This window comes from Dasypus novemcinctus, chromosome 21 (assembly GCF_030445035.2).
Source record: "Dasypus novemcinctus isolate mDasNov1 chromosome 21, mDasNov1.1.hap2, whole genome shotgun sequence".
In the NCBI taxonomy this organism is placed as follows: domain Eukaryota; kingdom Metazoa; phylum Chordata; class Mammalia; order Cingulata; family Dasypodidae; genus Dasypus; species Dasypus novemcinctus.
Window position 1 is genome coordinate 64,848,163 of NC_080693.1, and position 17,074 is coordinate 64,865,236.

The following is a 17,074-nucleotide window of genomic DNA, read 5'->3' on the forward strand; positions in this document are numbered from 1 at the left end:
CGCCTTCCCTTAGCCTTCCAAATTTGCAAGAGGAATTTATTTGCTTAAGAGTATCATGAATTGTTTAATAAGGATTAATAACATACAGTTCTGGACTGCACAAAGATAAAAATCACACTTTTATAGCAAAGCTCATCGTCTCTCCTTACCTCTGAATAGATACAAATTGCTAGGCAGGTGTTCCCTCCTTAGCAATGGGGCTATAGAGATTTTTATTTTGTAATTAGCAGTGAGGAGCATTTCTGATATGCTTACTTAGTGAAACATTTCTAGCTATACCATTTAACTGTCATTTTAAACATCAGTTTGTTATACAGCATAACAATTCCTGCATTGAAATCCTTAATACCAGCCTTTTCTCTTGGTAACTAAATATGCTCTTGATAACATTGTTTACATAATTCATCTGCTTAAGTAAATATTTAATATTTAAATGTTGATTTAATTCAGATTAAACTATCAAAAATTCTGGGTTAATTGCATTCAAATTAAGTATGTGTACTGTATTTTCTTGTCGTTTAAGCAAAATCTGAGGTTAACCTTAATTCCTCTCATTCTACTAAACCAACTTTTTCAAACATTTTCTATAAAAACCAGATAGTAAATACGGTAGGCTTTGCAGGCCATATATGGTCTCTTTTCTTACTTTTCTTTTTTCTTTTATAACTCTTTAAAAATATAAAAACCATTCTTAGCTTACAGACTTTATAAAGATAGACCATGTACCAGATTTGCTCTGTGGGCCATAGACTGAATATAAACATGTTATATGGACTTATAAATGAAGGTTCATATGGGTGTCTAGAATTACTCAGATCTCCTTACCAATTTCCCTCTACAACTGAAATTTCCTTCTATTTGTATCCTGTCTATGTAATTAAAATTGAAAATTGAAAATGCAAAGGAGGTATTGAATGCTAGAGATGGGCTGGGACCCTATAGATTTACAGAACTGTAGGATTTTATTGCTGGAAGAAATTTTAGAGACTATCTAATTCACACCCCTTATTCATTATATGGATAATGTATGATTAACTAACTAACTTACAAATATTGGAGGGATAGCAGGCCTTCAAATGAATCCTTATGTAATTCGCTCAAATTATTGTCACTGAGAATTCTGGAAAATGAAAAGGTTTTATTTCTGGATTAAAATGCGAACTATAACTATTTGCTGCACAGCACTAACTCCCATATATGGGGGAAACCTGGGTAATGTTGCCACCAAAATATTCTAGTTCTTATTTAATTTAGGGATGCGATCTCTGCTCTGTTTTTATGCAACCCTTTCTTCTCATGCCCTCCTTTGGGTCCCCCTCGGTGCTCCTCCCTCCACCTGTGAAAAAAACACTTACTCCACCTGCGCTTCCCGCCAAATCCTGTAGTTAATGCCTAGCACTCTACATTACAAAGCCCCTGTTAGAATGCAACTCTAGTTGGCACCAAGATCTGCAGAACTGCCATTTCCTCCTTTCTTTCCTCACACCTCATCGTAGAAGTCCAATGTGGAGCTATGTTAGGGCTGCAAGCGAAGCCATCTGACTTTTTTCCCCATTAAAACTTTTTTTGAGAACTAAGATGTGCATAGACTGCATATAACATAAATGTTAGGTTTAATAATTACAGTGCTCCCAGGGTGCCCCTTTCTAGTCACAACCCTTTCTCTGACCCCTGGAAGTAATCACAATCCTGATTTTTTATTTCCTTGTTTTTAAAATATAGTTTTACCTATTAAGTGTCAATAATAAACAACAGAGTTTAGTTCTGCCTTTTGAACTTTAAATAAATGGAATTGTATTATATGCATTATTTTCTATCTCAATAATGTTGAGTACATTCACTTGCAATGGAACGTATTATTTTCTCTCAACAAAATGTTTGTAAAATAATGTTGCTGCAAGTATAGCTGAGGTTGGTTCACTTCAGTGCCTTAATGCTGAATGTCCAATAAGGTAAGCACTAGACACATGTGGCTATTGAGTGCTTAGTGTAGCTAAGGAATGGAACTTTTAATCTTATTTATTTTAATTATTTTAAAATTTAAATTAAAACACTGATAATTCAGTTATTGGAAAACCTCTGAGTATGTTTGGAATAACTTGGATATGCAATGCTACTTTTTCAACTATAAATTTTATGAAATGTCAATAAATACAGAAGTTTTATGATGAAAATTTAGCAAACAAATGATGATTTCAAAGACAACATGGAAAAAAGAATGTAAACTCTATCATTAATATTTTTATATTGATTACACAGAGTAATGGTAATATTATGGATACTTTGAAAACAATGTAATAAAGAACGTAGAGGGAAACGGACTTTGGCCCAGTGGTTAGGGCATCCGTCTACCACATGGGAGGTCCGCGGTTCAAACCCCAGGCCTCCTTGACCCGTGTGGAGCTGGCCATGCGCAGTGTGGAGCCCCACGCGCAAGTAGTGCGCCGGTGAGGAGAGCCGCCCAGCGTGAAAAGAAAGAGCAGCCTGCCCAGGAATGGCGCCGCCCACACTTCCCATGCCGCTGACGACAACAGAAGTGGACAAAGAAACAAGACGCAGCAAATAGACACCAAGAACAGACAACCAGGGGAGAGGGGGAAATTAAATAAATAATAAATACATCTTAAAAAAAAAAAAAAAGAATGTAGAGGGACCGGAAGTAGCACAAGTGGTTGACTGCCCGCCTCCCAGATGGGAGGGTCCTCGGTTTGGTCTCTGGTGCCTCCTGCAAAAACAAAAACAAACAACAAGCAAAACAAAAGAAAAGCCCTCTTGTCCTTGGGCCCCTGTTCTTGCCTTCTGTGCTCTGCTCTCGTTTTTACCCTGCCATGGTTGCCATGCAAGTAAAACCTGGACATTTATAATCTATAACGGGGAATTATAATCTGTAAACCAGCATGCTTTATCACTTTTCAGCCTTCTTCTCTACCTGGGACCCATGATCTGTTATTTTCTCTCATTTCTCTTCCCTCTCTACCTTAATAAAGTACTGGCATAACTCACTAAAAAACAAAACAAGCGAAGCGGATGTGGGTCAACTGATAGAGTGTCCATCTACCATATGGAGGGTCCAGGGTTCGATCCCCAGGGCCTCCTGGCCCATGTGTAAACTGGCCCATGTGCAGTGCTGTGGTACGCATGGAGTACCCTGCCATGTAGGGGTGCCCTTGCATAGGGGTGCCCTCATGCAAGGAGTGTGCCCCAGAAGGAGAGCCACTGTGCATGATAAAAGCTCAGCCTGCCCAGGACTGGCACTGCACACAGGGAGAGGTGTCATCAGCAAGATGATGCAACAACAAGAAAAAAGAGACAAAGTTTCCCAGTGCTGCCAGATAATCCAAGCAGAGGCAGAACACACAGTGAATGGACAGAGAGCAGAAAACACAGGAAGGGAAGAGAAATAAATAAAATAAATCTTAAAAAAAAATGCGAAAAACCAACTCAGGGGAGCAAATGTGGCTCAGTGGTTGAGCTCTGGATTCCCACATACCAAGTCCCAGGTTTAACCCCTGCCCACCCCCCCCCCCGCAAAAGAACGTAAAATATCTCATTAATAATATTTATATTGATTACATGTTGAAATGATAATATTTTGGATATAAGGGTTAAATAAAATATATTATTAACATTTACTTACCAGTTTCATTTTACCTTGAGTTTTTAAGTGACTATTAGAAAATTTAAGGTTCCACATATGGCCTTACATTATATTTCTACGGGACAGTGATGCTTTATAATAGTCACTGTATGACTACACCAATTTATTTACTCAATCTACGGTTGGATACTGAAATATTTCTAGTTTTGTTGCTATGGGCATTCTTGTACTTGCATCCTAGTACACATTTGCCTCAAGTCTCTATAGGATATAATAGGGATACAAAGTTTCCTAAGAATTTGTGCTATTTCAAATTGGCAGATTAAAAACATCCCAAAGGCTCTACGCCCAAAAAATCCACCAAATCTTCAAGAGTGACAGAAAAGATATAATTAAAAAATCCCAGCCTCAGCTCTGCAGGGCATGGGAGTAGCTTCACAAAGGCTCCCCTACCAGAAATGACCTGGGGTCACTTACAGGGTGATTGGTTGGGGTACTGTAAGAAGAGCAGCAGATGGCACATTAACTCTACATCCCTCTTCCAAAAGGGAAGATTCTCAGGGGAAAGCCAGCTGGATTACAAGCCCCAGCAGCTCATTTCCCCTCACTTCTAGAGCTGGAAAACAGAAGCAGCAGAATATCAACTACAAAGAGGAAGTACACTCAGGAGTGACCAAACAACTTGGGAAAGCCTAGTCCATTATGGGCAGATGAGACACTCAAACAAGAGTTTATAACAGACAAGGAATTAGAGTTAACAGAGAAAGCACAAGAGGACTTTAGAATAAGCAGAATTAATATCCTTAGAGAAATGTGAGTAGATATTACACCCATTAAAAATAATCAACTAAAGATGACACAAATGGAAAGTATTATCATTGAAACAAAAGTCTCACCATATAAACAGCAGAAAGGCCAGGTAAAGAATAAGCTAGAAAACTGTCAGATCCAGCCAATGATTTCTGCAGAATGCAGCAGAAGGGAACAGGAATGGTCCCTAGATTAGCCTGATGCCAGGGTCTGCAGAGGAATGTTATGTCCTCTGCTTCACCGAGTATCAAAGTAAAGGCCAGGGATAGGCTGGGAGCGTTTCCTGAACCTGACGACCAGGCAGTCACATAGCCAGCATCTCCTAAACAGTGAGCTAAGGGAGTGGCAGAGAGCCAGGAGTATAGAAGAAACCCTACAGGATGTTATAGGTAGATCTCTGTTGCGCTTTCCTTGCTGGCAGGACCAGTAAAAGTTACCTAGGATCTGAGAACATGCTATGTTGTTTTGTGAAACTATTTGCATCAAGTTCTGTATCCTTTGATATTTGAAACATTCTGGCTTCCTTCACCGTGTTTGTTGGCAACATATTTACATTAATCTCATCTCAATTCTTTTCTCATAGTTTATGATAATTGAAATTTTACTACCTGGAAACCATGCCACTGAAATCAAGGGCATTCTCTTATCAGATGGCTCAGCTCATCCAGAATGTGGGTACATACATTTAACAATTATTGTTAAAATAAAAATGGAAGATTTTAAATTCTCATTAAAAAAAAACTCTTGGAGTCCTGAGGATGCATCAGAGACCCTGACCTTAGTTTGAAAGTCACTACATTAGAAGGAATAGTAGTGATGGTCAGAATATGTGTGCAAGGGGAACGGTCAACCGGCGATGCTGGGATTGATTCACCTTCTCACCTCAAGGAGTTAATGGTCTCATATTTTCATGGAAATGATGCATAAAGGAAAAAGTATGACCAATGATGTTTATAGTAATCTTCATAACTGTAAAATTTGGAAAAAAAACTCCAACCCTCTACATCACATGACAAAAGCTGTAAGTGGACACTATAGATGATGTGGTGGCTTGGAGCTCTATACCCCAGAAAAACATATTCTTCATCTTAATCCATTTCTAAAGGTATGAACTAATTGTAAATGGGAACTCTGATGACGTTACTTCGGTTAAGGTGTCACCAACTGAATCAGGATGGGTCTGAATCCTATTACTGGAGTCCTTTATAAGCAGAATGAAATTCAGACAAATAAAAAGGCACAGGGAGAAGCCAGAAGCCAACAGAACCCAAAGAAGCCAACATGTGCATTGCCCTGTGAGAGAAAAGCCAAGGGCCAAGGATGACTGGCAGCCAGCCTCAGAATACCACAGTCCTCTGGGAGAAAGCACTGCTTTGATGATGCTTCGATTTGTGACTTCTCTTAGCCTCAAAACTGTGAGCCAATAAATTCCCCTTGTTTAAGTCAACCCCTTGCATGGTATTTGTTTTAGCAGACAGGAAACAAACTAAAAGAGGTGACACACAAAAAGGTCACAGGATATGACAGTAAAATGAAAAAAATTAAGACAAAAAATGAAACTTGTTTATACTACTACTAAGTTTACAAACTATTAACACTGACAAGGATTCAATAAGGGCAGAGAAGAGCAGAGTTGATCCTTAGCTGTTTACGGCCAGTGTCTTCTCTGGTCGTCTGGTGCTCATTTCAGAATGTTTGGTTAAAGAATTTGAATAGCATGTTGGGACATGGAAAAAACTAAAGAGAATGTATTTAATTAAAATAATCAATTGTATTAGTCAAGGTTCTCTAGGGAAACAGAATCAACAAGGGGTATCTGTCAATAGTATGCGACTCTATAAGAGTCTCTCACACAGCCGTGGGCATGCACAAGTCCAGGTTCCGCAGGCAGGCTGCAGCCAGGGGCCGCAATGAAAGCCCAGTGAAGGTTCTTGACGAGTTCTGGGAGATGTTGGCTGTCCAAGGATGAGCTGGGAAATTCTCTCAATGCTGGAGTCACTTCCCTTTTTAAGGCATTCGACTGATTGGGTTAAGCATCACTCACTGCTGATGGCAGTCCCTGACTGATGTAATTATAACCAGCTATCTATGATTTATCACTGAGTCAAGTCAATGGTGACTAAAGTCCATAAATGCCCTTGTATTACAGTTAGCCCAGTGCTTGCTTGACCAAACAACTGGGCACAATTACATGACCAAGTTGAAACAATAGCCTAACCATCTCATTACTAATGTATTTTTTTATTTTTTTAACTTTTAAAGAAACTTTAGATTATGTAACTGTTACATAAAAAATAGAGGGGATTCCCATTTTCCCCACCCTCTCCTGCTGTATTTTAAATTAATGGGGTTTGTGTGTATGTTTGTGTGAAGTTGTTTGAATGACAGTTTAATAAAATTTTAAAAAATAATGTTATGAAATTATACCTAGAAGGAACATTTAGACTGAAAAGTGCATCAGACACCAAAATATCCCCAAAAAGGAGCTTCAAATAAGGAACCAACTGGAATGAAGTACCACAATCTGTTGAACTCCAAATATTCATTTTTGATTTAAGCAAAAATTTAAAAACAATAAGGAATCAATTAAACCCAGGTATAAAATGTTCTCAAAGTATAAAAATATCAAAACCAGGCTTGAATTAAAATTTAAGAAGCAAGGAAGTGGATATGGCTCAATGAATAAAGCTTCTGCCTACCATATATGAGATCCAGGATTCGATATCCAGGGCCTCCTGGCACGTGGGGTGAGCTGGCCCACATGGAGTGCTGCCACGTGCAAGGAGTGTTACCCTGCACAGGGATGCCCCTGTGCAAGGAGCGGCCCCCCACACGAGGAGTGCAGCCCTGCGCAGGAGTGCAGACTGTCTAGGAGTGGTGCCACCCACACAGAGAGCTGATGTAGCAAGATGAAGCAACAAAAAAGAGACACAGAGAAGGGACACTATGAGACACAGAGAACTTGGGAGCTGAGGTGGAGCAAGAGAATAGTCACCACTCTCCCACTCCTGAAGGTCTGAGGATGGGTTCCCGGAGCCACCTAATGAGAATACAACAGAAACAGTAGAACACACAGTGAATGGACACTGAGAGCAGACAATGGAAGGGGGTTTGGGGGGAAATAAGAAAAAAAATTTAAGAAACTGCCATGTTTAACTTCTGACCAGGTTTCCTTTCACCAAGGAAATCCTCTGAATTTCAAAATATTCATTCTTATTTTTCTTCCTTCCCTTCTCTCCCCCCCGCCCCAGTTGTCTGTTTTCTGTGTCTATTTGCTGTGTGTTGTTCTTTGTCTGCTTCTGTTGTTGTCAGTGACACGGGAATCTGTGTTGCTTTTTGTTGTGTCATCTTGTTGTGTCAGCTCTCCGTGTGTGTGGTGCCATTCCTGGACAGGTTGAACTTTCCTTCGCGCTGGGCAGCTCTCCTTATGGGGCGCACTCCTTGCGCGTGGAGCTCCCCTATGCAGGGACACCCCTGCGTGGCAGGGCACTCCTTGCGCGCATCAGCACTGTGCATGGGCCAGCTCCACACGGGTCATGGAGGCCCGGGTTTGAACCGCAGACCTCCCATGTGGTAGATGGTCGCCCTAACCACTGGGCCAAGTCCGCCGCCAAAAATATTCATTCTTAACCCAATTATCCTTCTTACCACCTCTGTAAGTTTTAGGAAATTAAGAGGGCTCAGGGTTTCGTTTTTGTACTTAACTATATATGGCTATTTCCAAATTGATTTATCCTCCTTCACCTGCTTTCTAACTCTGCATAGCGATGATCAGTCCTGGACATTATATCATCTATCTTTTGTATTTATATACTTATTTGTCTATTATATATATTTGTAAACTCCTTGAGAGTGGGGATATTCGGTTTGATCCTGGGCCTGGACCCTCAGCACCCAGAACAGATGTGCCATAAATGTTGAATGAGTGAAGTGTCAGCTACACTAACTTTTATTTTAAAAACCATCATTTATTAACACTCATGACAATAAGTACAGCTTTGCAGGAAACAAAATGTCTTTCTTCTCCCCTACATTTGTGACTCACTCTTTTATGATATAAGAACCCTGTAAGAATTTCATAAAAGCTATGGACCCTTTTCTCAGAAAATGTACTTTCATGAATAAATGAAAAAAAAAAATGTGCATGTAACTTCCATTTGTGGATCAGCCCTTTAGGGCAGAGGTCGATGAATAGAATGGGTAGAATTCAGGGAGTGAACTTTGACGGGGAAAAAAACAATTACATCTCTATTTTCACAAACCTCTAACAAAAATTTAACATTTTCTTCCATTACGAATGTAGGCAATACAGTAGATTAGCATATACTTTATTTTGTCACCATTAGAAATCACAGATATTTTCATATCACCTTATATATGTTGTAGATCTCAAAATTTTTATCACTGGTTCTCACCACTAATTTGAAAGTATAAGTCATTATACCCACCAGTATCTATTGTTATTTAATGTGTTATAAGAACTATATCTATTACCATTTTACTAATTTATTTTTTAAAATATTTTGAAACTGTATTTCAATCTAATTGGTTTCTTTGCTTTCCTATGTATTTTATCCTATGCATTTAAAAACAGTATTCCAAGAAGAGAGCTATAGGCTTCTGCAGATTACCAAAGAGTTATAAGGCAAAAAAATAGTTAAGAAAGCCTGCCCCAGGAACCCACGGACCCTAAGTTAAGAACCTCTGCCTTCAAAAGTATAAATCTCAAGTTGACAGAAATTTGCAAACCTTTATCAAACTCATGTTACAGTGTATAAACTTCCAACTACATAATTTTTTAAAAATAATTTTAAATTTATTTTTAAAATCTATGTAATATATATTCATATAATTCAAAATTCAAAAGGTGCATAGCTGATAGTTGAAAATTTCCTTCACATCCCTGTCTCTCAGTCTACCCCTTCTTCATTTCCCAGAGGAAATTAATGTTACCTACTTCTTGTGCCAAATGATTTGAATTTTTATTACAAGTTTGGGAAATAAAATCTCCAAACTGGATATTCTCAGTGAGAAATAGAAAATATATGTAGTTTTTAAGAATTTCCAAATAAACAGTCAGGTTCTACCATTTCTTGCCTTATCACTAGTATATCAAACTAACAGTGTATCTATTTTAATGATGTCACAAATCCTCTTAGATTCCTATGGCTATTGGGTCTTTTTTTTTTTTTTTTTTTTAGGTACTGGGCCGGGGATTGACCTCATATGTGGGTAGGCGGTGCTCCATCACTGAGTTACATCAACTCCCTAGGTATTTTATTTTTAACTAAAAAATCATTTGTGACTTATCTATTCAAGTTGAACTAATGGTATGATACACAAATTATCATGAAAAATGCTTGTTAATTATCTTGAATGTATGTATTTCTCCAAAATCACCTGTATGTCTAAACAGACTTACAAATCAATAAGAAAATGATAAACAATTGAACAGTAAAATGGGCAAAGGACAATTCATAGAAGAAATATAAATGGTCAATAAACATTTAAAGGTGAAGGACTGATGTCACCAAGATGAGAGAGAGAGAGACACTCTAGAGTTCCATACCCCCACAGAGTCTTCAGAAAACTAGCAAAAACAGGTAGAACCATCTTTCTCAGAGCTCTGAAAATCAGTTAAAGAGTTGCAGTAATTGGGCAAGTACTGAAATCAAGAAAAAGGCAACTTAACAACAGTGGGAAAACCTCAAGGCACGAACATTAGCTCTTCCCTCACGCTCCCTCCCCAGCACTGTGTGGAGGCAGCCTGTGCGCTCAGTGCAGGTTCTGGTCCTGGTTTGAAAGGAAGCTGTGTAATCCTTATGCATATACAGGGGTGCATGTATGTTTGTATCAATATATCCGGTGGCAGCCTAAGGACTGAACCAGGACACTCATCTCCAGCTTGCCTTCCCAGAACTTGTCCTACACACTGAAGCAGCTTGCAGGCAGCTTAATCAGTGTAAGAAATGATAAAATCACAGCATTTTGGTGCAAAAGATTACCAGTCTACAGCATACAATACAGTGCCAAGAACCAGGAGGATTGATTACTTCATAAGGAGAAAATGGGGCATTGAGATCTGTGTAAATGGGGGAACTCCTAAGGCCAAGAGTGCATACCCAGGACAAGACACATGCTCAGAAAAAACCATAGAGGGCCCTAAGCTTTTGCCTTGCTTTGTTCTTTAGGTTCACCTTTAGAAGGACTAAGCTCTGAAGGACAACCAGCCAGCAAAGAGCCAATCTGCAAAGACTTTGAAAGGTATTTTGGTTTGTTCATGCTTGTTAGATCCTGGCATTCAAGAAAATCTGTGATATCACTAACTTGATATAAACATAAGAACAGACACCTCAGGGATTAAATTCTAGAGGTAACACATTAAAATATTAAAATGTACAGTGTGCAAAGAGGTTGAAATGCATATAAAGAAATAAGAATGATGGCTCATCCAAAGGACAAGATAAAACATCAGAAACCATCAGTGAAGAAGACTAGACTTTGGACATACCAGAGACTGACTTTTAAAAAGTGGTCTTTTTCTTTTAAAGAAAAGTTTGTTTGTTTGTTTGTTTGTTTATTTCCCTTCCTTTGTGGCTTGTTTTTGTTTGTTTTTTCTCTGTGTCCATTCGCTGCCCATTTTTCTGTGTCTGCTTGTCTCCCTTTTTGTTGTGTTATCTTGCTGTATCAGCTCTCCATGGCACAAGGGACCATCAGCTCTCTGAGGCACATGGGCCAGCTTTGCCTTCACAAGGAGGCTGTGGGATGCAAACCCAGGGCCTCCCATATGGTAGATGGGAGCCCAACTGATTGAGCCACAGCCACTTCCAAAAAAGGTGGTCTTAAATATGCTTAAAGAGTTAAAACACAAGGAACTAAACCATATATGGAAAAAGATACATGACACAAAAGAGAATTTCAATAAAGAGATAGAAATGATAAAAAAGGAACCAAACAAATCTAGAGCTGAAGAGCCACTAACTGATACAAAAAATTCCCAGAGGGGCTCAACAGCAGATTGGAGCTGTAGGAAGAAAGAATCAGTGAACTTGAAGATAAGACAATTTAAGTGATTTCGTCTGAAGAAGAAGCAGCAAAAAGAATGAAGAAAAGTGAACAGAGCCTAAGAGATTCATGGGGCACTACCAAGCATACCAATAAATACATTATGGAAGGCCCAGAAGGGGAAGCAAGAGAGAAAGGGACAGAAAGAATATTCAAAGAAGTAATGGCTGAAAACTTCCCCAGCTTAACTAAAGGAATGAATATACACATCCCAGAAGCTCCACAAACTCCCAACAGGATAAACTCAAAGAGATCCACATCCAGACACATTATCAAATGCCAAAGAAAAAGAGAATATCCTGCAGAGAGAGGAAATACATTAGTACAAGGAAGCCTCAATAAGATTAAGTGACAATTTCTCATCTCTTCTTGAAAGCAAGAAGGCAGTGGAATGACATTCAAAATGCTGAAAGAAAATAGTTGCCAATCAAGAATTCTATATCTGGAGAAAATGTCTTTCAAAAATGAAGGAGAGGGAGTGGGTGTAGCTCAATGGTTGAGCACCTGCTTCCCATATATGAGGTCCTGGGTTCAATTCCCAGTACCTCCTTAAAAAAAATGAGGGAGAGATCAAGACATTCCCAGATAAACTAAAGTTAAAACAGTTCATGACCACTAGACTTGCCTTACAATCAATGCTAATGGGAGTTCCTCAGGTTGAAAGTCAAGAACACTAAACACTAAACAGAGGCTGCAGAAAGAAATAAAGAGCCTCCTGGGTGGCGGTCTGCTCCTGGCGCAGCTGCTGTCTTGGCTGTACGGCACCGTCTCGCAGTGTGGGCAATCCATGGGCTGAGGTGAGGGTCATGATGACAGATTATGGCAAGAAGCAGTGCAATGAGCTGGAAGCTCTGGAGTCCATCTACCCCGACTCCTTCACAGTATTATCAGAAATTCCACCCAGCTTTATCATTACTGTGACATCCAAGGCTGGAGAAAATGATGCTATTATTAAATGGCACATTGTAAATTAAGGATTGATTCGCCAGATATGTTATTTCTCTATACTTGACATTTTAAGTTATGCACATCAAACTATTGTGTCTTAACTGTCCAGACTACACTGAAGTTTACATATAGTGAAAAACACCCAGGTTAAGCTCTCCTTTATGAAATATTCTCCCAGGAAAATCTAGACAATAATGATGTCACAGATGTTTTAAAATTATTAGCATTATGGGGAGAAGAAAATCTTAATATGGTAAGATCTTTACTTTAGTGTCTACTGCGCAAGAAAAATTAAATGAAATAGTAGGTCAAGTAAAAACTAGAAGAGAAGAAAAGAAACAAAAAGAAAAAGAAGCAGAAGAAGCTGAAAAGCAATTATTTCTTGGCACTCCTATCACAATTGAGAATTTCTTAAGTTGGAAGGTCAAGTATGATGCAGAGCTCTTAGAGATTAAAAAGAAATGAATGAGGGAAGTGGATGTGTCTCAACTGATAGATCGTCCACCTACTATATAGGAGGTCCAGGGTTCTGTACCCAGGGCCTCCTGACCTGTGTGGTGAGCTGGCCCACATGCAGTGCTGCCACGTGCAAGGAGTGCTGTGCCACGCAGGGGTGTCCCCCGTGCTGGGAAGCACCACATGCAAGGAGTGCACCATGCAAGGAGAGCCACCCAATGTGAAAAAAGTACAGCCTGACCAGGAGTAGTGCCACACACACAGAGAGCTGATACAGCAAGATAACCCAACAAAAAGAGACACAGATTCCCAGTGCCATCTGATAAGAATGCAAGCAGACACAGAAGAACACACAAGGAAAGGACAAAGAGAGCAGACAATGGGGAGGGGGGAAGGGGAGAGAAATAAATAATAAAAATTTTTTTTAATTTTTAAAAAAGGGGGAAATTTTAAAATAATTTTAAAACAGAAATGAATAAAAGAAGAACAAGCAGGAAAAAATTAATTAAGTGGGAAGCAGGTATCTGAAACATCTGTCATAATCTTGACATGTCCGATATCTATTCTTGGAGGATGCTGGAAACAACATGGAGGTAAATGAATCTTTATTCCAGGAAATGGATGATTTGGAGCTGGAGGATGATGAAAATGACCCAGACTCTAATCCTGCCAACCCAGAGAGTGACTCGACTGACTGATAAACTGTCCCTATCTGCAGAGATGCTTGACTGCCACAGCATCTGCTGAGAGAGTTTTGATTTTCCTTTCTTTTATTCTAAGAAAAAATGATTTTCAGGAGAATACTTTTCTGATAACTTTCAACATTGAACTTAATAAACTGACCTTAAAATTTGAAAAAAAATAAATAAATAAAGACCTCTGGTAAAAGTAAATATAAAAGTAAATATAGGGGGAATTATAAATACTAATACTATTTTTGATTTGTAACTCAACTTTTCACTTCTTCCAGGTTCTAAAATATAAATGCATAAAAAGTAATGATGCATCTATACCTTTGTCACATACTTTATAAAGACAAGAACAACACAAAGACAGGGGACAGAGAGGTACAAGAACATAGTTTGCGTATGCTATCAAAGTTGGTATTCCATAAACGAGATTTTATAGATTAAAATGTTAAATTTAAGCCCACAGCAACCACAAAAAATATCTGAAAAATATATCCAAAAGGAAATAAGGGACTCTAAATGTGTCACTACAAAAGAACAATTAAATACAAAAATAGGCAGTAATGGAAGACATGAGGGACAAAAATGTATGAGACTTAGAAAAATGAAAATAGCAAAATGACAGAAGAAAGACCTGCATTCTCTGTAGTTACTTTAAATATGAATGAGTGAAATTCTCCAGCTAAAAGGCAGAGACTGGAAGAATGGGTATAAAAAAAGCTGGACCCCAGTATATGCTGTTCATAAGAGACACACCTTAAATTCAAAGAAAAATGAGAGTTGAAAAGTGAAAGGATGGCAAAAAAAAAAAAATCCATGTAACAATAACTAAAAGAGAGCTAGTGTGTCTACTAATACTAGGCAAAATAGACTTTAAGTTAAAAGAGACAAAGAAGGATACTATGTATTAATAAAAGGGTCAATTCATCATGAAGATGTAACAATTTGAAACATATATGCACCTAACAGCAGAGACCCAAAATACATGATGCAATATTGATAGTTTTGAAGGGAGAATTAGAAGGTTCCACATTAATAGTAGGAGAACTCAATACACCACTTTCGATAATGGATAGAACATCTAGAGAGAAGATCAATAAGGAAATAAATAGAAGACTTGACTGATACTATAAACCAATGAGCTCTAACAGACACATACACATAGAACACTTCAGGGAACAACAGCAGAATACACGTTCTTCTCGAGAGCATATGGATCCTTCTCTAGGATAGATCATTTGTTAGATCACAAAACAAGTCTTAATAAATCAAAATATTGAAATCATACAGAGTATCTACTCCAACCACAATGGAATAAACCTAGAGATTAATTACAGAGAGGGAATAGGAAAATTCACAATATGCAGAAATTAATATACTCTTGACCAAAGGGTCAAAAAAGAAATCACCAGGGCAATTAGGAAATCTCTAGAGACAAGTGAAAAGGAAAACAAACATACCCAAACTTATGGATTGCAATAAAGGCAGTATTCAGAGGGAAATTTATAGCTGTGGATGCTGGAAAAGAAGGCAAACGAAACCCAAACCGAGCAGAAGGAAGTAAATCGTGAACATCTGAATGGAGAGAAATGAAATAAAGAGTAGACAAATAACAGAAAGGCTCAATGAAGCCAAAGGTTGCTACTTTCAAAAAGAAGAACAAAGTTGGAGTACCCATACTTCCTGATAGCAGAACTTAATACAAAGCTACAGTAATCAAAACAGTGTGGTACTGGCATAAAGAGAGGCATATAGACCATTGGAAAAGAACTGAGAGTTCAGAAATAAACCCTCACATCTATGAGTCATTGGTGTTTTTTAATTGAAAAATGAGAGAAAGGGAAAGTACACACACAAGACATGGGTGCAGGCATGCTCCAGGCAAGAAACACACAACGTGGGGCCCCAGGGTAGACCTTTTTAAGGCCTTTCCTCCTCCTCCTTTCCCATATTGAGGAGGGATCTCAGCTATTTGCTGTCAAATTGGTTGCCTTTCTACTCATGGTGACTCATGGATTTTTGACAAGGATGCCAAGTTCACTCAATGGGGAAAGAATGGTCTCTTCAGCAAAAGGTTCTGGGATCACTGGAGATCCACTTGCAAAAGAATGAAAGTGGACCTTTACACCATATCCAAAAATTAACTCAAAATATATCAGAGACCTACATATAAGAACTAAAACCATGAAAGTCCTAGAAGAAACAGAGGAATATCTTGAGGACTTTGTGTTGGGTAATGGATTCTTAGACTTTACACTGAAAGCATGAGCAACAAAAGAAAAAATAAATAAATTGGAATTCATGAAATTTATAAACTTTGGTGCATCAAAGGACAAGTGAAAAGACAACTTCCAGAAAGGGAGAAAATATTTGGAAATTATATATCTGATAAGGGTTTACTATCCAGCATATATGAAAAAACCTTTTACAACGCAATAAGAAAAAGACAAATAACCCAATTTTAAAAAAAGGACCAAGGACTTGAATAGACATTTCTCAAAAGAAGATATACAGGTGGTTAAAAGTAAATGAAAAGACTCTCAGCATCATTATCCATTAGGGAAATGCAAATCCAAATCACAAGGTACCACTTCACACCCACTTGTATGCCTATTATTTTTTAAAAAATGGAAAACAACAAGTTTTGGCAGAGATGCAGAGAAAGAGGAATGCTTGAACATTGTTGGTGGGAATGTAAAATAGTGCTGTCTCTGTGGAAAACAGTTTGGCGGTTTCTCAGAAAATTAAGTACAAAATTTCCATATGATCTGGCAATCCCATTTCTAGATATATACACCAAAGAATTGAAAGCAGGGACTTGGAAAGAATCCGTACACTGATGGTCATAGCTGCATTAATCACAAGAGCCTAAAGTTTAAAGCAGTCTAAGTGTTCATCAATGAATGAATGGATAAAGAAAATGTGTTATCAGCATACAATGGAATGTCATGCAACTGAAAAACAAAGGATGTTCTGATACATGCTACACCAAGAATGAACCTTGAAGGCATCATGCTGAGTGAAATAAGCCAGACACAAAAGGACAAATATTGTACGATCTCACTGACATGAAATAAGTATAGCATGCGAATTCATACTGACAGAAGTAGATTTCAGGGTACAAGGGGTAGGCATGGAGGTGGAGAACAGGGACTTCATGCTTAATGGGTACAGAGGTTCTATATGGGATAATGGAGAAGTTTTGGTAATGGATGGTGGCGATAGTATAGCACAACATTATGAATATAATCAACACCATGAATTGTATATTTGAATGTGCCTAAAACAGGAAATGTTATGTTGTGTTATGTTATGGCAATAAAGATGAAAATAAAATATACATTTAAAGATATTTAAACTCATAATTATGAGAATACTGATTCAGATGGCATCACTTTTATTAACCCATCAGGTCAGGAAAAGGATGGAGACCATAAAGTGGTGAAGAGTGGGGAAATGAATGCTGCCATGTCCTGATGATTGGAGTGTGTGTTGGGACGTTTTATTG

The 17,074-nt window shown here is 38.3% G+C and overlaps 1 protein-coding gene across 12 annotated transcripts in view; it reads right to left on the bottom strand.

Annotated features, from left to right (window-relative positions):
* The window catches only part of LOC101412804 (leucine-rich repeat-containing protein 37A2-like), a 72,244-nt gene that overhangs the window by 28,543 nt on the left and 26,627 nt on the right, over positions 1-17,074 (bottom strand). For 3 of the 12 annotated variants that reach the window (XM_058284400.2, XM_058284401.2, XM_058284402.2), the window contains one exon: positions 1,049-1,120. The exons of the other annotated variants lie outside the window; for them this stretch is intronic. In XM_058284400.2, the coding sequence (XP_058140383.1) occupies positions 1,049-1,120 (72 nt within the window). The remainder of the gene's footprint in view (positions 1-1,048; positions 1,121-17,074) is intronic. 12 annotated transcript variants of the gene reach the window in all.